General features: G+C 41.0%; 1 protein-coding gene across 1 annotated transcript in view; it reads left to right on the forward strand.

Annotated features, from left to right (window-relative positions):
• Positions 1–23,794, forward strand: part of LOC106584879 (metal transporter CNNM4) — a 58,303-nt gene extending 34,509 nt beyond the window's left edge. Inside the window, exons 5-7 of the mRNA XM_014170484.2 lie at positions 17,164–17,260; positions 21,807–21,991; positions 22,241–23,794. Of these exons, the coding sequence (XP_014025959.2) occupies positions 17,164–17,260; positions 21,807–21,991; positions 22,241–22,513 (555 nt within the window). The 3' untranslated portion in view covers positions 22,514–23,794. The remainder of the gene's footprint in view (positions 1–17,163; positions 17,261–21,806; positions 21,992–22,240) is intronic.

Below are 23,794 nucleotides of genomic sequence, written 5' to 3' on the forward strand. Positions count from 1 at the left end.
GTGGTACGCTCTGGGACCTGCATCTGAGGGGTGGCCAGTTCTCTTCTGGCTGTGCCGGGTGGAGATTATAACAGTACATGGCTCAAATGTTCATAGAAGACCAGCAGGGTCAAATAATAATAATCACAGTGGTTGTAGAGGGTGCAGCAGGTCAGCACCTCAGGAGTAAATGTCAGTTGGCTTTTCATAGCCGATCATTCAGAGTTAGAGACAGCAGGTGCTGTAGAGAGAGTCGAAAACAGCAGGTCCGGGACAATGTAGCACTTCCGATGAACAGGTTAGGGTTCCATAGTCGCCGACAGAACAGTTGAAACTGGAGCAGCAGCATGGCCAGGTGGCCTGGGGACAGCAAGGAGTCATCAGAGGGAGAATTAGAGGGAGCATACTTAAAATCACACAGGACACCGGATAAGACAGGAGAAATACTCCAGATATAACAGACTGACCCTATGCCCCGACACAAACTATTGCAGCATAATTACTGGAGGCTGAGACAGGAGGGGTCAGGAGACACTATGGCCCCGTCCTACTATACCCCTGGACAGGGCTAACCAGGCAGGACATAACCCCACCCACTTTGCCAAAGCACAGCCACCACACTCTAGAGGGATATCTTCAACCACCAACTTACTACCCTGAGACAAGGCTGAGTATAGCCCACGAAGATCTCCCCCACGTCACAAACCCGAGGGGGGTGTCATCCCGAACAGGAAGATCACATCAGAGACTCAAACATCTCAAGTGACGCACCCCTCCAAGGGACGGCATGGAAGAGCACCAGTAAGCCAGGCCTTCATGGTGGAATAGCTGCAAAGAAACCACTACTAAAGGACACCAATAGTAAGAAGAGACTTACTTGGGCCAAGAAACACGAGCTATGGACGTTAGACCGGTGGAAATCTGTCCTTTTGGAATGAGTCCAAATTTGAGATTTTTGTGTCTTTGTGAGACACAGAGTAGGTGAACAGATGATCTCCGAATGTGTGGTTCCCACCATGAAGCATGGAGGAGGAGGTGTGCTGGTGTGTGGGGTGCTTTGCTGGTGACACTGTGTGTGATTTATTTAGAATTCATGGCACACTTAACCAGCATGGCTACCACAGCATTCTGCAGCGATACGCCATCCCATCTGGTTTGCACTTAGTGGGACTATAATTTGTTTTTCAACAGGACAATGACCCAAAACACCTCCAGGCTGGGTAAGGGTTATTTGACCAAGAAGGAGAGTGATGGAGTGCTGCATCAGCTGACCTGGCCTCCACAATCACCCAACCTCAACCCAATTGAGATGGTTTGGGATGATTTGGACCGCAGAGTTGAGCTGATTGAAAGAATGCCAAGAGTGTGCAAAGCTGCCATCAAGGCAAAGGGTGGCTACTTTGATTTTTGGTTACTACATGATTCCATATGTTTTATTTCATAGTTTTGATGTCTTCACTATTATTCTACAATGTAGAAAATAATCAATATAAAGAAAAACCCTTCAATGAGTAGGTGTGTACAAAATGTTGACTGGTACTGTATATATAAAATATATATATTTTTAAATATATTTCACTTTATTATTTTCCCATAACCCTACCACTGTTCCCCTAATTGGAGTAAACCAATGAACAACAACACTTAGGGTTCCACTTCCAGTTTATACATACTAAACTCAGCAAAAAAAGAAATGTCCCTTTTTCAGGATCCTGCCTTTAAAAGATAATTCGTAAAAATCCAAATAACTTCACAGATCTTCATTGTAAAGGGTTTAAACACTGTTTCCCATGCTTGTTCAATGAACCATAAACAATTAATGAACATGCACCTGTGGTACAGTCGTTAAGACACTAACAGCTTACAGACGGTAGGCAATTAAGGTCACAGTTATAAAAACTTAGGACACTACAGAGGCCTTTCTACTGACTCTGAAAAACACCAAAAGAAAGATGCCCAGGGTCCCTGCTCATCTACGTGAACGTGCCTTAGGCATGCTGCAAGGAGGCATGAGGACAGCAGATGTGGCCAGGTCAATGAATTGCAATGTCTGTACTGTGAGACGCCTAAGACAGCGCTACAGGAAGACAGGATGGACAGCTGATCGTCCGAGCAGTGGCAGACCAAGTGTAACAACACCTGAACAGGTTCGGTACATCCGAACATCACACCAGCGAAACAGGTACAGGATGGCAACAACAACTGCCCGAGTTACACCAGGAACACAAAATCCCTCCATCAGCGCTCAGACTGTCCGCAATAGACAGAGAGGCTGGACTGAGGGCTTGTAGGCCTATTGTAAGGCAGGTCACAACCAGACATCACCGGCAACAACGTCGCCTATGGGCACAAACCCACCATCGCTGGACCAGACAGGACTGGCAAAAAGTGCTCTTCACTGACAAGTCGCGGTTTTGTCTCACCAGGGGTGATGGTTGGATTCACGTTTATCGTCGAAGGAATGAGTGTTACACCAAGGCCTGTACTCTGGAGCGGGATCGATTTGGAGGTGGAGGGTCCATCATGGTCTGGGGCGGTGTGTCACAGCATCATCGGACTGAGCTTGTTGTCATTGCAGGCAATCTCAACGCTGTGCGTTACAGGGAAGACATCCTCCTCCCTCATGTGGTACCCTTCCTGCAGGCTCATCCTGACATGACCCTCCAGCATGACAATGCCACCAGCCATACTGCTCATTCTGTGCGTGATTTCCTGCAAGACAGGAATGTCAGTGTTCTGCCATGACCAGCGAGGAGCCAGGATCTCAATCCCATTGAGCACGTCTGGGACCTGTTGGATCGGAGGGTAAGAGCTAGGGCCATTCCCCCCAAAAAATGTCTGGGAACTTGCAGGTGCCTTGGTGGAAGAGTGGGGTAACATCTCACAGCAAGAACTGGCAAATCTGGTGCAGTCCATGGGAGAAGATGCACTGCAGTACTTAATGCAGCTGGTGGCCACACCAGATACTGACTGTTACTTTTGATTTTGACCCCACCTTTGTTCAGGGACACATTATTCCTTTTATGTTAGTCACATGTCTGTGGAATTTGTTCAGCTCATGTCTCAGTTGTTGAATCTTGTTACGGTCATTCAAATATTTACACAAGTTTGCTGAAAATAAACGCAGTTGACAGTGAGAGGATGTTTCTTTTTTTCCAGAGTTTATATAAATGTTACGGACACAGTATGATTTACTGTGTTACTTTTGTTTGTTACTTCTGTTTATTTTTAGTCCCATCATTCAGCTACACTCAACCACTCCCATCTATCTTTGAAGACCATCCAGTTTTGATTTGTACTTGCCATGTATTTTTCATCTGTACTGTGATGTTTCACAAAAGTTCTGAACCTTTCTATTCTCATAGTTTCTACCGATTGTAAATTAAAGATACAATTTTTTGCTAAGAGTATTATTATATTGTTGATCGATTGACTTTGACTTTTTAAATCACCCAGCAGTGCTATTTATGGAGTTAGCTCCATGTAAATATCAATTTTTTGGTCATTAAATTAAACTGGTATGATTTTTGATTTATCCCTATTTTCTTTAATCGCTTTTGGTCTTTAATGCAGGGCCAACAGACGAGTTCCTTAATTCTTCCCCTTCAACTTGCCTCTTCCATTTTTGCAGTAATGCTGCAATTAGATAGTTGTAATTTTGAGTAGAGCAGACATTTCCATATATTGTTGTTAGCTGCATGTGTGACATAACTCCACCATTCCTATTTATGATATCATTTACAAAGATTACACCATAAGATTAAAACAATCCCAAAATATATATTTTTTTATCAATTAAATCTTCTTAGGGATAGCCCCCTTTTTTTCAATTTTCGCCTAAAATGACATTTCCAAATCTTACTGCCTGTAGCTCAGGCCCTGAAGCAAGGATATGAATATTCTTGGTACCATTTGAAAGGAAAAACTTAGAAGTTTGGGGAAATGTGAATTGTAGAAGAAAAAACGAAGAAAAAAATAACCATTTCTTTCTACCACCATCTTTGAAATGTAACAGAAAGGTCCCACTTCTAGCCACCACTCTGGTTGTAATTCCTATGGTGTCCACAAGATGGCAGCAGTGCATGTGCAAAGTTTCAGATGGATAACTTGAAGTATGAGCAAACGACATGACATTTAGTGTGAAGTCACCCAGGTACATTTGGGCAAATCGTGAAGGAGACATTTGCATTCATATAACATTTTTCTGCAAGATTATCATCAAATCTGTATACTTGGACTTTGATTCAGCTTTTCCAGTATTAGTAGCCATATTGTAAGTTCAACATTTGCAAAACAACCAGTTTTCATAACTTCCTAACTCTAAAAATTCTCATAATATTTGTCCAAAACGAAAATGCATGCTGTCGCACAGGTTAGCAGCTACATTTCGCGACGAATACAGGGTTTCCAAATACTCTCGTAAAGCCCAACTCATTGGCTATCTAGCTAGCTTTGTTTTACCCCGATTGGTGCTTATATGACAATGTTAGAGTTGATCAAGTGAAGACTGCCCACGTCATCGGCGTGCCATGAAGGCGTCGCTCTCTGACCAAATGTGGTGTCCTATAGGATATACTACACCGCTAAGGATATAGTGGAGTCTGGTTATGTTCTAGGATCTCTGAGGAATACATATGAACGTGAGTTGACTGGTTGAAACAACATTTAAGGTTCGATTTTTACAGATTAATTTCTTTACAAATTGAACGAGTGGAAATACAAAATCTATCGTGCATGCAATATGGAGCTTTTTAGAATATGAAAAATGACTTTATGTAACAAAACGACACTTCATGTTTTCTCTGGGACCCTTTGGACGATGAATCAGAGCAAGATTTCAGGATGTAAGTACACATTTCACCTTGGTGAATTTATCAAACCTATTGCGGTGAAAAAGTGTTTTGTTGTTAGGAGCTCTCCTCAAACAATAGCATGGCATTTTTTCGCAGTAATAGGTTTTGTAAATTGGACAGTGCAGTTATATTAACAAGAATGTAAGCTTTCAGCCGATATAAGACGCTTATATGTACCGGCATTTGTTATTTCTCTAAAATTTGCGATCGTGACATAAGGCGCTGCATGATTTACAACTGTCCCACTGACGGGACGCCGATCCCTAAATTGAACCATAATATTTGTTGTGATATTTGTTCTGTCTTTTCTGGTGGATTAAACTGACGTTACAACCAACTTTCTATGACTTGTTTTAAAAATAGCGATATTTGAGATAATTTCATTTTCAAATAATCAAAAAGAGGTTTTAATCTAAATAAATCAGAAAAGGCCATTCTTGAAAATGGGGTGAGACATTCTTACTAATCTGCTAGAGAACCAGTTCGGATTTAAGTATAACTTTTATATTACTGAAGCCTTTACTGAGAGGTCTAATGCTTTAATCATTTCTGCTCTACGAATTCATATTCATTATATAAATAGGCCCATCTAATTTCGTCTGCCTTGCTGTTCCAAATAAAATGGAATATTTTTTGCTCATATACTTTAAAAAACAAGTCGCAAGGTGTACGCAAAGGCCAAAAGAAAACAGGTAAACTGGGATATGACTAAAGAGTTAATCAGGGTGATTTTGACATTTTCCATGGTAGCAAGTTCTTAACTACTTCTGCTAACTCTCTATTAAAATCCATTGCAGTGAGCTCATTTTTTTGGGGGGGAGGGGGAATATGAATACTGAGCATGTCCACTTCACCACCAGAACATTTTATTGGTAAACTATACGGTAATATAAAAGTTGTATTTTTTTGTGATCCAAAAGGTAATATAGTACATTTATCCTAATTTGGTTGTAATCCAGAGATATTAGAACAATGATCTAGATCCTCTATGAGGCTGTGGAGGTATCCAGATTGTGGATTTAAAAGAGAACAACATGTATCATCAGCCCTGAATTTCTAGCCACTTGATATTATTGTTGGATCTGATTTTAATAGCTAACATTTCGAGGGCCATAATAAATAGATGTGTCACATAATTCGTTGTGGTGTTGCAGGGAAAACCAAAATGCAGCGGGTATATGGATACTCATTCTTTTAATGAAAAATGTGAAGCATCCACAGAACAAAAAAAACAAAACAATAAACAGTACTCACAACTCACAACAGTGTAGCAGGCTCAATAACGCAGTGCTCACAAACAATTCCCCACAAACACACACACCCAACTAATATAGGACTTCCAATCAAAGGCAACACCACACAGCTGCCTTCAATTGGAAGTCCACCCCAATTAACTCTACATAGAAACACCCAACCTAGACAGAACATAGAAAACACAACTTCTTCTGCCACGCCCTGACCAAAACTTATACACCTACTCCACCTGCTGGTCAGGACGTGACAATATGCTGATAGTGGGGAACCTTGTTTTACTCCTCTTGACAGTTTAATATTTTCACCAAAATATAAATAATTCAAGCATTTATATATAAGGCTCTAAGGTCTTTGCACACCTGGATTGTACAATATTTGCACATTGTACAATCCAAGCTCTGTCAAGTTGGTTGTTGATCATTGCTATACAGCCAATTTCAAGTCTTGCCATAGATTTCTAAGCCTATTTAAGTCTAAACTATAACTAAGCCACTCAGGAACATTCAATGTCATCTTGGTAAGCAAGTCCAGTGTATAGTTGGCCTTGTGTTTTAGGTTATTGTCCTGCTGAAAGGTGAATTTGTCTCCCAGTGTCAGTTGGAAGAGGGTTTTTCTCTAGAAGTTTGTCTGTGCTTAGCTATATTCCATTTATTTATATCCTAAAAAACTCTCTAGTTCTTGCCAATGACACGCATACCCATAACATAATGCAGTCACCACCATGCTTGAAAATATGAAGAGTGATACTCAGTGATGTCTTGTTGGATTTGCCTCAAACTTTACTTTGTATTCGGGACATAAAGTTAATTTCTTTGCCTTATGTTTTGCAGTTATATTTTTGTGCCTTACTGCAAACAGAATGCATGTTTTAGAATATGTGTATTCTGTACAGGCTTCCTTCTTTTCACTCAGTCATTTAGGTTAGTATTGTGGAGTAACTACAATGTTGTTGATCCATCCTCAGTTTTCTCCTATCACAGCCATTAAACTCTGTAACTGTTTTAAAGTCACCATTGGCCTCATGGTGAAGTCCCTGAGCGTTTTCCTTCCTTTCCATCAACTGTGTTAGGAAGAACGCCTGTATCTTTTGTAGTGACTGGGTTTATTGATATACCAACCAAAGTTTCATTAATAACTTCACCATGCTCAAAGGGACATTTGATGTCTGTTTTTTTTTTACCCATCTACCAATGGGTGCCCTTCTTTACGAGGCATTGAAAAACCTCCCTGGTCTTTTGGTTGAATCTATGTTTGAAATTCACTGCTTGACTGAGGGACCTTACAGACAATGGTAAGTGTGAGGTACTGTACAGAGATGAGGTAGTCATTCAAATATCAAGTTACACACTATTATTGCATACAGAGTGAGTCCATGCAAGTTATTATGTGACTTGTTTTGGCTTACCATTGACTCAAGACATGCCACTTAACATTTGTTTTAAATTTGTACAAATTTATACAAACAATTCCACTTTGACATTATGGAGTACTGTGTGTAGGCCAGTGACACAAAATCTCAATTGAATCCATTTTAAATTCAGGCTGTAACACAACAAAATGTGTAAAAAGTCAAGGGGTGTGAATACTTTCTGAAGGCACTATCTGTCTGTCTGTCCGTCCGTCTGTCCGTCTGTCCGTCCGTCCGTCTGTATATCTACAGTGCCTTGCAAAAGTATTCTTCCCCCTTGGCATTTTTCCTATTTTGTTGCGTTACAACCTGTAATTTAAATAGATTTTTATTTGGATTTCATGTAATGGACATACATAAAATTGTCCAAATTGGTGAAGTGAAATGAAAAAAATTACTTGTTGAAATAATTCGTTTTTTAAATTTAAACTGAAAATTGGTGTGTTCATATGTATTCACCCCCTTTGCTATGAAGCCCCTAATTAAGATCTGGTGCAACCAATTACCTTCAGAAGTCACATAATTAGTTAAATAAAGTCCACCTGTGTGTAATCTAAGTGTCACATGGTCTTAGTATATATTCTGAAAGGCCCCAGAGTCTGCAACACCACTAAGCAAGGGGCACCGCCAAGCAAGCGGCACCATGAAGACCAAGGAGCTCTCCAAACAGGTCAGGGACAAAGTTGTGGAGAAGTACAGATCAGGGTTGGGTTATAAAAAACATCCCACGGAGCACCATTAAATCCATTATTAAAAAATTGAAAGAATATGGCATCACAACAAACCTGCCAAGGGAGGGCCGCCCACCAAAGAGGAAATTAAAGAGGAAATTAATCAGAGAGGCAACAAAGAGACCAAAGATAACCCTAAAGGAGCTGCAAAGCTCCACAGCGGAGATTGGAGTATCTGTCCATAGGACCACTTTAAGCCGTACACTCCACAGAGCTGGGCTTTACGGAAGAGTAGCCATAAAAACAGTCATTGCTTAAAGTAAAAAATAAGCAAACACGTTTGGTGTTCGCCAAAAGGCATGTGGGAGACTCCCCAAACATATGGAAGAAGGTACTCTGGTCAGATGAGACTAAAATTGAGCTTTTTGGCCATCAAGGAAAACACCAGACTGCTCGCGCGCATGTCGATTTCTGTCTACCTACACCAGACGCGATCAGGACACACGCATGTTGAAATATCAAAACGAGCACTGAACCAACTATATTAATTTGGAGACAGGTCGAAAAGCATTAAACATTTATGGCAATTTAGCTAGCTAGCTTGCTGTTACTAGCAAATTCATCCTGGGATACAAACATTGGGTTGTTATTTTACCTGAAATGCACAAGGTCCTCTACTCCAACAATTAATCCACATATAAAAGGGTAAACCGAGTTTGTTTCTAGTAATCTCTCCTCCTTCATGCTTCTTCTTCTTCTTTGGACTTTATATGGCTGTTGGAAGTGGTGGAAAAAGTACCCCTTTTTTTATACTTGAGTAATAGTAAAGGTACCTTACAAGAAAATGACTAAAGTGAAAGTCACCCAGTAAAATACTACTTGAGTAAAAATCTAAAAGTATTTGGTTTTAGATGTACTTAAGTATCAAAAGTATAAATTATTTAAAATGTCTTACATTAAGAAAACCAGACAACACGATTTTCTTGTTTTTGTTTAATTTACAGATAGCCAGAGCCACAGTTCAACACTCAGATAAAATTCACAAACAAAGCATTTGTGTTTAGTGAGTATGCCAGATCAGAAGCAGTAGGGATGACCAGGGATGTTCTCTTGATAAGTGTGTGAATTAGACCATTTTCCTGTCTTGCTAAGCATACAAAATGTAATGAGTACTTTTGGGTGTCAGGGAAAATGTAAGGAGTAGAAAGTACATTATTTTCTTTAGGAATATAGTGGAGTAAAAGTTGTCAAAAATATCAATAGTAGAGTAAAGTACAGATACCCCCAAAAATGACTTAAGTAGCGACAGGTAGCCTAGTTGTTAGAGTGTTGGGCCAGTAACTAAAAGGTAACTCTGCCGTTCTGCCCCTGAACAAAGCAGTTAACCCACTGTTCCTAGGCTGTCATTGTAAATAAGAATGTGTTCTTAACTGACTTGCCTAGTTAAATAAAAAAAATTGTACTTATAAGTATTTTTACTTGTGTACTTTACACCACTAGCAGTTGACAACCAACTTTAATGTGCATTACCACTACCATCTGGTCTGGAGTGTGGACCTCAGTTCATCTTTCAATCACCCATGTGGGTATATGCTCCTAAAAACAAATGAGGAGATGGGAGAGGCAGTGTGGGTGCAGTGATTGAATAACATTCATATGTACATTTATTTTGCGACGCGAGCGGTGTGGTAAAATGTAAGCCATCTCTATTCAAAGGAAGTGAAAACCTAGTCCTCAAGTTCAGTTGTTGAGACCAACATTTACAGTTTTACAATAACCTCAAATACAACTTGTTGGATATTATTCCACCAATCTCTTAGCGCTGGACATGAACAGAGTATACGCGTAATAGAAGCATCAACACCTTTACATCTCCAACATCTGTCGTCTGGTATGAACTTAAGCTTATATAACCTTTGTGGAGTCCAGTACCATCTATATTTTATTTTCAACTGGATAAATTAATTTCCCATTTCTTTATACTGTACATGGTATTCAAATTAGACAAGATTTCCACTCCTCATGGGATATATCTCGAGGAAATTATTTTGCCCATTATTCTTTAACCTTATTTAAAGGATCAGACAATTGCTCCTGTAGCAGATGATAAATTATTGGAGCCAGTCCCGTTATGGGTTAATGGCTTGGATAGTATTTATTTAATCGGGCTGGCTATGTGTAACGGCCATCGTAGGAAGTGGACCAAAATGCAGCGGGTACGTGAATGCTCATATTTATTTTATTACGAACTCCACACAAAAACAACAAAACAAAACCACGAATGACAGCTAACAGTTCTGCAGGCTAAACATAGCAGTGCAAGAATACAACTTCCCACAAAGGGACATGTGAAAAACAGGCTACCTAAGTATGACTCTCAATCAGCAACAACGATGTACAGCTGTTCCTGATTGAGAGCCATAGATAGAACCTAGAATACGACACATAGAACATAACCCAAAAACCCCGGGAATACTCAAACCAAACACCCCTCTACATAAACACACACCCCGAACCACATAAAACAAATACCCCCCTGCCACGTCCTGACCAAACTACAATAACAAATGACCCCTTTACTGGTCAGAACGTGACACTGTGGGACAGGTACAGGGGCTTCCCAATCATTTTGACAAAGAACTTCGTAGCTCGAGGTGTCTCCAATACTGATTCTGTGGCAGCTTATACTTCTCAGTAATTTGGGTAAAATTATTGCTTACAATGCTCATCAAATTGATCCAACAGATAATTGATTCCTACTTGTTGCCACTGTACCCAAAACATTGTTTTACCTCCAATTAGGATACGCTTATTGTGCCACAGAGGGGCGTGAAGCTATTTATAAAGGTCCCAGCGTCCAGCTCTATGTATCTTACCCCACAAGGTTCTGGTATTTGTAACAGTAGGGTGATCCTTCAGTTGTGGTCTCACTGTGCCAAACATTCCAAGCCAGGGCGAAACTCCCCCACAGGCCTCAGACTCCATCTGGAACCAGCCTGGTTTAGACACTCCCTTCCAACATGGCAACCAAATACTGATATGTTTGACATTGATAGCCCAGTAGTACCACCTGAAGCTAGGGAAACCAAATCCACCTTTTTGGGGGGGACATGGATGTTTTTTTATACCAAAAAGGTGCTGAGAGTTACCCCAAAGAAAATCTAGGACATGCCTGTCAATATCTTTAAAGTAAGAATCCTGGATATACTGTATAGAGGGAGATGAGATAGAAAATAATATATTAAAGGTGCCAGCATCATTTTAATAGAATTCATTATACCCCATAATGAAAGATATATTTTTGACCTTCTAGCTAAATTATTTGTTATATTTAGAAGTAAGGGTTTCATATTCTCTCCAACAATATCCCTGTGGCTGGGTGTTATTAGAATGCCAAAGTATTTGATACCCTTACGGGATCATCTACATTTCCATCGGTTAATGTTTGGGCGCATGAACCGCTAGCGGGACACCTATGACAACATCCGGTGAAACTGCAGAGCGCGAAATTGAAAATACAAAAGTCGTAATATTAAACATTAATGAAAATACAAGTGTCATACATCATTTAAAAGCTTAACTTCTTGTTAATCCAACCTCGTTGTCAGATTTCAAAAAGGCTTTACAGCGAAAGCATACCATGCGATTATCTGAGGACAGCGCCCCACATCAAAATACTTTTTCAACCAGCACCGGCGTCACAAAATCATAAATAGCGATTAAATAAATCACTTACCTTTGAAGATCTTCCTCTGTTTGCAATCCCAAGGGTCCCAGCTACACAATTAATAGTAATTTTGTTCGATAAAGTCCTTCTTTATATCCCAAAAAGTCAGTTTAGTTGGCGCCAATGATCTCAGTGATCCACTCGTTCAACATGCATACAAACGAATCCAAAAAGTTACCAGTAAAGTTTGTCCAAACAAGTCAAACGATGTTTCTAATTAATCCTCAGGTACTCTAATATCTAAATAAACTATAATATTTAAGACGGAGAATAGTATGTTCAATAGGGAAGATAAGTAACGAAGAGTGCGCACCTCATTCACGTGCCAACAAGACAACTTTTCTAATGAGAGACACCTTGGAAAAACTATGACTACTTGCTCATTTTTCAAAAAACAAGCCTGAAACCCTTTCTAAAGACTGTTGACATCTAGTGGAAGCCATAGTAACTGCAATCTGGGTCCTATATATATCCCATAGGCTAGCATTGAAATGGCCTGTGACCTCAAAAAAAAAAACTCTGGGTTGATTTTCCTCTGGTTTTTGCCTGCCATATCAATTGTGTTATACTCACAGACATAATTTTAACAGTTTTAGAAATGTCAGAGTGTTTTCTATCCAATGCTACCAATTATATGCATATACCTGCTTCTGGGCCTGAGTAACAGGCAGTTTACTTTGGGCACGTCAGTTTTACAAAATTCCGAACAATAACCAGTATGCTAAAGATGTTAAAGAGAGTGGATAAAGATAAAGGAAGAGCCTCATATTTATGCCAGTTAATATGATTAACTCCATGAATAAGCGGGTGACCTCTCAGTTTCTGGGCCAGGGGTTCCAAAACTTGCACAAATAGACCGGAGCTTAAAGGCCATCCCTGTCTTGTATTTCTATTTAACTGGAAAGGGTTGGATATGAGACCATTCGTTAAAACACAGGCATAAGGAGTGTCATATAACGTTTTAAATGCCAAATTGTGTAAGTGGGGGATAAAGCCAGTCTGATCCAGGTTGATGATGCTACCAATGACAGACGATCTGTTTGAAAGCACTTTTGCTAAGATCTTTTCATCACTATTAATAAGAGAAATAGGCCGATATCCTATCGGATCAAGTGGATCTTTCCCTTTTTTGTGGATAAGAGAGATACTTGCTGTATGCATGGAAGAGGGAAAATATCCAGCTTTATATGCATCATTATTTACCTCTAGCAAAACTGGAGTAATAATTGTCTCAAACGTTTTATAGAAGTCAGAAGGGAGGCTTGTTAGAAGGCATATTCTTGATAACCTAAGAGATCTCTTCAACCCTAAGTGGCGCATCTAACTAATCTTTATTCTTATCTGAGAGTTGTGGTAAATTCAGGTGTGCAACAAAGCTATCCAACTTTTGTTTGTCCAGTACACCCTGTGATGTATAAAGGGTGTTGTAGAAGCCTCTAAACTCCTCATGTATCTGCTTTGAAGAGGTAGAAATTGCACAATCTTGCCAATCTATGCCAGCTATATGGTTCCTACTGTTTTGCGGCTTTAGTCTGTATGTCAGCAAGCAGCCAGGTTTTTCACCCATCTCCCAGTAAGATTGGTTAAGGCGGAACTGTGCATACTCAGCTTTTTTATGATATAATCTATTAAACTCATAATTAGCAATAGTAGCAATTATCTTGTTTAACATAGTTCTCTCTCTGTTTTGGGAGTATAAGGTGTTAAGTGCCTTAAACTAACATTGTAGTTCAGTGGAGCGTAGATTGGCTGTCTTTTTCTTGAATCAAGCATAAGATATAATCCTCCTCCTCAAATATGCCTTAAGAGTATCCCACCAAACCGTCAGAGTACTTTCCTGTCTCTTGCTAGTTTGCTAAAAAAATAGATATCTCATCACTAATCATTTTGATGAATATACTATATTTTAACAGAGACGTGTTCAAGTGCAATATGCGGCTCCTAGGAGTCTGTGAAAACTTGGAAAGGCATATGAACACAGGAGCATGGTCTGAAATTACTATATTACCTATAGTAGCACTGAGAGATATATCCATTAGCAACTGTGAGATTAAGAAGTAATCAATCCTAAAGTAAACATTGTGCGTGGGGGGAAGAAAGAATAGTCCCTCCCATCGGGTACATTAACCTCTAGGTATCTTTTAAGACTAAATCCCTAGCTAGAAGTCTTATTGCAGCTGCTGATTTACTCTCCACCCTGTTCTAGGCTGAGACCTGTCAAGATCCTTGTATAGAATCTGGTTAAAATCACCCGCCAACAATATTTGGATGTCACCCAGTTCTAAGAGAGTTTGAGATAAGACATGAACAGAATTGTGCCTGTCTGCATTAGGTGCATATTCAGTATATTGCAAAGAACACCTGAAGTTCCCATCAAGAGCCTGCAAACTATAATATAACGACCATCTGAATCAATTAGCACTTTAGTTTTAGTTAAGTTCACGGCCTTCCTTATGAATGAGAATAGATACTCCCCTGCACTTGCCTGTACCCGGGCTAGAGAAAGCCTTTCCCACCCAAGACCATTTTCGTTTTTCTGATTCCTTTTTATTCAAATGTTTCTCCTCGACAAAAGCTATATCCACCTTAGAAGACTTGAAATATGCTAACGTTTTCTTTTTCTTGATTATATGCTTAATCCATTTAAGGTTCCAGCTGGCAAATTTTAATTCAGCTATATTGGTCATTGAGTTATAAAGAAGTCATAATAAGCGTATGTACAGTTCTTCCACATTTAGTTCTGTTACAGCCTTATTATTTTCCTCATAAATCTACACACAATACCCCATAATGACAAAGCAAAAATCGGTTTTTAGAATTTTTTCCAAATGTATAAAAAAAAAAAAAAATTATTAATATATACATTCACATAAGTATTCAGACCCTTTACTCAGTACTTTGTTAAAGCACCTTTGGCAGAGATTACAGCCTTGAGTCTTCTTGGGTATGATGCTACAAGCTTGGCACACCTGTTGTCATGTCCTGACCAGCAGAGGGAGTAATTGTATTAGATTTTGGTCAGGACATGGCAGAAGGGTATTTGTTTTATGTGGTTCGGGGTGGTGGTTTGTTTAGTAGGGTATTTGATTTATGTATTCCGGGGGTTTTTGGGCACTGTTCTATGTTCGTGTATTTCTATGTTCTGTCTAGTCTTTTGTATTTCTATGTTTTGTTAATTGCGGTTGGACTCTCAATTGGAGGCAGGTGTTTTCTAGTTGCCTCTGATTGAGAGTCCTATATATAGGTGTGTGTTTGTTGAGTACTGTGTGGGAGATTGTTCTGTGTATAGCCTTGTGCCTTACCAGCATGTATATAGTCGGTGTGTTTTCTTTGTGTACGTGTTTATTTTTGGTTCTCCTTCTTCACCAAATAAAAGAAGATGAGTGCACATATTCCTGCTGCATTTTGGTCCACTTTATCCGACGACAACCGTGACACCTGTATTTGGCAAGTTTCTCCCATTCTTCTCTGCAGATCCTCTCAAGCTCTGTCAGGTTGGATGGGGAGCGTCGCTGCACAGCTATTTTCAGGTTCGATCGGGTTCAAGTCCTGGCTCTGGCTGGGCTACTTCAGGTCATTCAGAGACTTGTCCCGAAGCCACTCCTGCGTTGTCTTGGCGGTGTACTTAGGGTCGTTGTCCTGTTGGAAGGTGAACCTTCGCCCCAGTCTGAGGTCCTGAGTGCACTGGAGCAGGTTTTCATCAAGGTCATGGGGTCTGAATACTTTTCGAATGCACTGACTGGAAACGCAAAGCAATTGCTTCACATTTATACATCCTGTGAAATATCTGTCTCATTGTTATATCTGTGGCTATAGTTCTTTGTCAACACCTACTGGAAAATCATAGCTTTGCATTGAATTCACACTTAATCTTTAAATAGTGCTAATCTGAAGGCCCTTAAAAAAATATTGAATTTTTTGCTGTTGAGAAAAACATTAAATAAAAATAGCCTACTGGTAAGAAACAGTCCAGTCAAATCCAGCCCTAGGGCTGAGTCTAGTAATCTCTCCTCCTTTCTAAGCCATTTATCAGAGAGACCTTGATAGTCCTGCATCCAATAGAATTCTGGGTTCAATGGTCCTCTCTGGCGGATCTTTTCTGGATGAAGCTGAGGCTTCGTCTGGTGAGTCAAACTTGAGCTTGGCTTGATTGAGTTTGATCTCAGTTTTTACCTGTTTGAATGCCATCCTCCGGTCGTTAACTTGTTTAGAATAGTCTGGGAAGAACATAATTGTAGATCCCTGCCATGTCACCTGTCTCTTCTCTCTCGCTGCTCTGAGAATATCCTCCTTCACCTGATAACGTAGCAATAATAAAGAAATTTGGCTTGGCCCATAAGACCCTCAAACTTTTACAGATGCACAATTGAGAGCATCCTGTCGGTCTGTATCACCGCCTGGTACGGCAACAGCACTGCCCGCAACCACAGGGCTCTCCAGAGGGTGGTACGGTCTGCCCAACGCATCACCGGGGGCACTCTGCCTGCCCTCCAGGACACCTACAACACCCGATTTCACAGGAAGGCCAAAAAGATCACCAAGGACATCAACCACCCGATCCACGGCCTGTTCACGCCGCTATCATCCAGAAGGCGGGGTCAGTACAGGTGCATCAAAGCTGGGACCGAGAGACTGAAAAAGATCTCAAGGCCACCAGACTGTTAAATAGCCATCACTAGCCGGCTACCACCCAGCTACTCAACCCTACACAACCTAGAGGCTGATGCCCTATATACATAGACATGGAATCACTGGCCACTTTAATAATGTCACTTTAATAATGTTTACATACTGCTTTACTCATCTCATATGTATATACTGTATGCTATTCTACTGTATTTTAGTCAATGCCACTACGACATTGCTCATCCTAATATTTATATATTTCTTAATTCCATTATTTTACTTTTAGATGTATGTATTGTTGTGAATTGTTAGACACTACTGCACTGTTGGAGCTACGAACACAAGCATTTTGCTACACCTGCAATAACATCTGTTAAATATGTGTATGTGACCAATAAAATTTGATTTGATGGGCCGCGGCCGGCCTCCCTCTTTCTGCTCTCTTCTGGGTGGGCCTGTGGGGACTGTATCTCAAGTGGCCTCTCAAACTGGCATTCCAGCTTATTCGGGATTTCGCTCTGTAGGGACTGTATCATGTCTTTGTTTTCTGTCATCTCAGGAACGCCCACGATTTTAATATTACAGTGACACCCTCTGTTGTTGTTTGTCCCTGGTCCACTGTCTGTGTTTCTCTGTGTCTCCCAGGGGCGAGTGGAAGTGGAGGCCGGGAACGAAAACATGAAGTTTGAGACAGGACCATTCTCCTTCTACGGTGTCATGGCCCTCAGTGCTCCCACGTTAGGCGAGTCCTCTCTCTCTTCCATTACATGCTCTGTCTGTTTCTCTCTCTCTTCTCTCTCAAAGCACAACCTTTTCTCTCTGCTTCCTCTCTCTCTCTCTCTCTCTTTCTCTCTCTCCTCTCAATTCAATTAAATTCAAGGGGCTTTATTGTCATGGGAAACTTATGTTTACATTGCCATAGCAAGTGAACTAGATAATAAACAAAAGTGAAATAAACAATCAAAAATAAACAGTAAACATTACACTCACAAAGGTTCCAAAGGAATAGAGACATTTCAAATGGCATATTATGGCTATATACAGTGTTGTAACGGTTTGCAAATAGATAAGTACAAAAGGGAAATAAATCAACATAAATGTGGGTTGTATTTAAAATGGGGTTTGTTCTTCACTTGTTGCCCTTTTCTTGTGGCAACAGGTCACAAATATTGCTGCTGTGACAGCACACTGGTATTTCAACCAATAGATATGAGAGTTTATCAAAATTGGATTTGTTTTCAAATTCTTTGTGGGTCTGTGTAATCTGAGGAAAACATGGGACAAGATCAAATTGGTCCTATAGTAAAACTGATATGTTTTTATTTATGACATTTGTTGTTGCCAATTTTGGTCTTTAATAAAGGGCAAACAAACACGTTTCCTACCATCTACCCCTTTCACTTGTTTTTTTTAATAAATTTGTATATTTTGTCGTACTACACTGCTCAAAAAAATAAAGGGAACACTTAAACAACACAATGTAACTCCAAATCAATCACACTTCTGTGAAATCAAACTGTCCACTTAGGAAGCAACACTGATTGACAATAAATTTCACATGCTGTTGTGCAAATGGAATAGACAACAGGTGGAAATTATAGGCAATTAGCAAGACACATCCAATAAAGGAGTGGTTCTGCAGGTGGGGACCACAGACCACTTCTCAGTTCCTATGCTTCCTGGCTGATGTTTTGGTCACTTTTGAATGCTGGCGGTGCTTTCACTCTAGTGGTAGCATGAGAAGGAGTCTACAACCCACACAAGTGGCTCAGGTAGTGCAGCTCATCCAGGATGGCACATCAATGCGAGCTGTGGCAAGAAGGTTTGCTGTGTCTGTCAGCGTAGTGTCCAGAGCATGGAGGCGCTACCAGGAGACAGGCCGGTACATCAGGAGACGTGGAGGAGGCCGTAGGAGGGCAACAACCCAGCAGCAGGACCGCTACCTCTGCCTTTGTGCAAGGAGGAGCAGGAGAAGCACTGCCAGAGCCCTGCAAAATGACCTCCAGCAGGCCACAAATGTGCATGTGTCTGCTCAAACGGTCAGAAACAGACTCCATGAGGGTGGTATGAGGGCCCGACGTCCACAGGTGGGGGTTGTGCTTACAGCCCAACACCGTGCAGGACGTTTGGCATTTGCCAGAGAACACCAAGATTGGCAAATTCGCCACTGGCGCCCTGTGCTCTTCACAGATGAAAGCAGGTTCACACTGAGCACGTGACAGACGTGACAGAGTCTGGAGACGCCGTGGAGAACATTCTGCTGCCCTCAACATCCTCCAGCATGACCGGTTTGGCGGTGGGTCAGTCATGGTGTTGGGTGGCATTTCTTTGGGGGGCCGCACAGCCCTCCATGTGCTCGCCAGAGGTAGCCTGACTGCCATTAGGTACCGAGATGAGATCCTCAGACCCCTTGTGAGACCATATGCTGGTGCGGTTGGCCCTGGGTTCCTCCTAATGCAAGACAATGCTAGACCTCATGTGGCTGGAGTGTGTCAGCAGTTCCTGCAAGAGGAAGGCATTGATGCTATGGACTGGCCCGCCCGTTCCCCAGACCTGAATCCAATTGAGCACATCTGGGACATTATGTCTCGCTCCATCCACCAACGCCACGTTGCACCACAGACTGTCCAGGAATTGTCGGATGCTTAGTCCAGGTCTGGGAGGAGATCCCTCAGGAGACCATCCGCCACCTCATCAGGAGCATGCCCAGGCGTTGTAGGGAGGTCATACAGGCACGTGGAGGCCACACACATTATTGAGCCTCATTTTGACTTGTTTTAAGGACATTACATCAAAGTTGGATCAGCCTGTAGTGTGGTTTTCCACTTTAGTTTTGAGTGTGACTCCAAATCCAGACCTCCATGGGTTGATAAATTGGATTTCCATTGATTATTTTTGTGTGATTTTGTTGTCAGCACATTCAACTATGTAAAGAAAAAAGTATTTAATAAGATTATTTCTTTCATTCAGATCTAGGATGTGTTGTTTAAGTGTTCCCTTTATTTTTTTGAGCAGTATATTTGTTCTGTCTTTTCTGAAGGATGGAACTGGAATTGCAACCAGCTTTGTGTATGTCTTGTTTTTGAAAGGGAGATATTTTGAAAAAAGGTTCAATTTTCAATTAACTTAAAGTGAGAGGTTGTAATCTGGATAAAGGGAAAAAGTCCATTTTTGAACAAGTGATGAGCCATTCTAACTAATCTACTGGAGAACCTGTTCAAGTTTAAGTATAACTTTCGTATGACTGATACTTTTAGTGAGAGGTTTAATTCTTTAATATTGAATTATTTTATCCCCCCAAACTCATATTCATTATATAAATAAGCACGTTTACACAATTATTGCTGAATGAGCTTCCTTGATGTTTTCCTATACTTCCCAATACCTTTCTGGTGCATTTCATTCACTTCAAACCATACTTACAAATCAGTCTGACAGTATTTTTGACTAATTGTTGTCATAGTGTCAATTACAAAAGTAAACATTGGCTGGATCGTGAAAAGAATTTGATCTCAAAATGGGGTCACAGGCCAAAAGTTTGTGAACCCCTGGAACCCCACTGTCATGGAGGGCTCACATACAGTTTTCCAATTTATTGGTTAGGAGTGCTTTGTGATTGCTCCTTCAGCATATTCTATTTTACTTCGTCCCGCACGAGCCGTTGTTTACAGACAGATGGCTCGTTGCCGACGCTTCTGTAGCCTGCCGCCCTTGATAAACCAAATCTAAACAATTCGGTTTTAGCAAAATAACGTTTCCAGTCAACAGAGGCATCCCACTAAGCATTTATAGTCAGGCAACGTCTTAAGGACGTATTTGTTTGGTCCTATCCGGACCGACAGGTTTTTTTGGTGGAGTCTGGACAGGCCGTGATTTCAACATCCACGGAACCAATCATAGACGCCTATATTTGGTTCAGATTTGGTCTGGATCAGCCTTGATTTGGCCCAAACATAGATGTCTATAATTGGTTCAGATTTGGTCACTACAGTTTTATCTTTTGTTGTATATGCAATGTAAGTGCCTTGATGTGTTTGGACCCCAGGCAGAGAAGCTGCTGCCTTGGCAAATACAAGTCTATCTTTCACAAGTTTGGAAAGACCAGTATAGTATAGTAAAGCACAGCAGAGTACAGTACATTACAGTACAGTACACAGTACAGTAAAGAAAATTATAGTAAAGAACAGTACAACACAGTAGAGCACATTAGAGTACAGGTAAAGCAAAGAAAAGTAAAGTATAGTGTACTGTTTTGTACTCTAATGTACTCTACTCTACTGAATTCAACTCTAATGCACTCTACTGTTCTCTATTGAATCAAACTCTATTGTACCATACTCTACTCCATTGAATTATACTACTGTACTGTACCATACTCTACTGTACTCCAGGGGTTCCCAAACTTTTTCACTCCCCCTTCACACCTCCCCCTTCCAGCATTGGGAAACATCCCTGCGCGCACACACCACGTCTATATCTATAGGCACAAGCATTGTTCATGACACAAACTGTTCACATGCCTCTTGTTGGCGGAGACAACATTTTGTAAGTTTAAGACTAATTTCCTGCAATTCTATAAACTTTGCCATGGGATGCAGAGAAAATTGTGTAGTTTTAATGCTCATTTCCATGTTGGGTTGCATGATTTCAAAATGGGGTCACATTTGTTTTTCAAATCAGTTTCGGAATTCTGACTGTCCAAACAGCAAGTTGAAGTGTGGCTTGAAATATCAGATTCCATGTGCTTTTTGGCTGTTCAGACAGCTAAGATGTTTTATAAATCCATGTGGCTCCACTTCACTGAGGCACTGGCATCGTATGTTATTCCATGGTAGCTTATTAACATTGCGAATTGCGACATCTGGTGGTATCAGTGTGAAGTTAACAGATGTCTAGTTTGTGACGTGTGTGTGTGTGTGTGTGTGTGTGTGTGTGTGTGTGTGTGTGTGTGTGTGTGTGTGTGTGTAACACTTCTGACTTTCTCTCACAGGCCATTTTAACATAAAGTGGATATGTGTGTGTTTTTATGTGTGTTTGCTTTGAGAAGTAATGTCTCTTGCATTAACTGTATTAATATGTCTCTAGAATGCACCTTTGCCTGGTTCGACAGTGGCATTCACATTATTCACATTTAGCCTACCAGTTCGTTGCAGTTTTGCCTGTGTTAGAGTGTGTATGCATTTTTTTGTGTGCCATCGCCATATCCTTGTGTGCATGCGTCTGCACATGAGAGTGTGTGTTTTTGTTGATGACTCTAACGCTACATTTTATGTGTGTGTGTGTTTCAGAGTTCTGCTGTCCGTCACACATCAGTGGTTTGAACAGGACAGCATCTCTGAGCGCTGAAGATAGTACAGAGTCTCTGTCTGTCAGCGGCAGCAATAGCCAGCTCAATACTCAGTTCACTGTCCCCTCACCAACATACACCCCCGACTTCTACGTACGAGCTCTCACAGACCTGCAGTTTGTCAAGGTAAGGAGGACCATCCATCCATTGGAGAAATCTAACACAGCAAGGTAGCTAAGCTGCAAAAAGTTAAGAGACTGAACTCTCTGCATAATTATATCAAAGCAAATGCCAAGCTTTAGAAATACAATACATTTGAAAGGATTCCCAACTATAACTTGCAATGATCATTGTTCCTCTTACTCTTTTCTACTCTCTTTCTCTCTCTCCCTCTCTCCATCCCTTTCTCCTTCCTTCTCCCTCCCTTTCTCTCAGATCTCGCAGGCCCAGTATCAGAACGGTGTGAGGTCGTCTCGTCTGGACTCCATCCCCCAGTCACCTGACTTCGGCCAGCCTCGACTGGAGGGTACAACCTCCCCCGTTTTGACCACCACTCCCGGCCTCCTATCCTCCGACACTCCCAACCCAACTTCCACCGCGGAGACCGCCTCCCTTCTGGCCGACGAAACCACCTCCCTCCTCAACGAGCAGGAGTGTCTGCCCCACAACCTGTCAGAGAGCAACATACGACACACACACACACAATAGTACACATACTTATATATGTGCGTATACACACAACCAAGGACTGTGGGCGCGAACATCCATACACACACACCCTGATGGTGAACAGCAGGGTCCAGAGAGACAGAGCAGGCCACACACATTATTTTCAGGTAACTGAAACAGTAATGGAAACACTTGAGTAAATGAGAGATACAGGTGTAGTTCCTGAGTTAATTATGCAATTAAAATCCCATCAAGCTTAGGGTCATGTGTAAAAATGCTGGGCAGGCCATTATTTTGGCTAGAATGGCTATGCCCCCATAGGATGACAATCCCCCATCCACAGGGCACGAGTTGTCACTGAATTATTTGATTAGCATGAAAACTATGTAAACCATATGCCATGGCCATCTCAGTCACCAGATCTCAACCCAATTGAACACTTATGGGAAATTCTGAAGCGATGCCTGAGACTGCGTTTTCCACCAGCCTCAATGCTAAATGATGGGATTTCTTGTAGAAGAATGGTCTCGCATCCCACCAACAGAGTTCCAGACACTTGTAGAATCTAAGCGGTTCTGGCTCGTGGTGGCCAAACGCCCTATTATGCCAAACGCCCTATTAAACCTATTAAGTTGGGGGTTTCCTTTATTTTGGCAGTTATGTTTATGTACATATGCAAAAACACACAGACATACACACACCCTAACTGGAAAAAATTATAGTTGTTTCAACTAATTATAATTAAGTAACTGGTTCCACACTTTTTTAGTTTACTCAACTATTCGATCAAAGTGTTACCTGAACTTACAATTTTTAGTTGAACCAAACATGGCTTCAACTTGAGAACTTCCAGTCAGCTTAAAATGTTGTAAAAAAGGCTGTGGAACTAGTTACACACAGACAGTGCTTTTGACATTCAATAATTTCAACATACATGTTTAACACATAGTACATGATCATTTATACAGTAATTATTATTCAACATGTCCTCACCTGGGATTTGAACTCACAACCTCTTGGTTCAAGGCATACTGAGCTTCCTGCTGCACCACCATGGCTCTGTCAATGACTGATTTCAGTTGTATTGCTACACTTTGCACTTCAAAGTAAATATCAGATCTGTTAAAAGTATAGTTGGATTAACTGATAATTGATACAGACATGGTGGCATAGCAGGACGATCGGCATGCCGTGAACCAAAAGGTGAGGATATGTTGCATAATCACTGTATAAATGACCATGCACAAAGTAATAATGTACACTCAGTGTACAAACATTAGGAACACCTTCCTAATATTGAGTTGCACCCCTTTTGACCTC

The sequence above is a fragment of the Salmo salar genome, chromosome ssa24 (genome assembly GCF_905237065.1).
Source record: "Salmo salar chromosome ssa24, Ssal_v3.1, whole genome shotgun sequence".
NCBI lineage: Eukaryota > Metazoa > Chordata > Actinopteri > Salmoniformes > Salmonidae > Salmo > Salmo salar.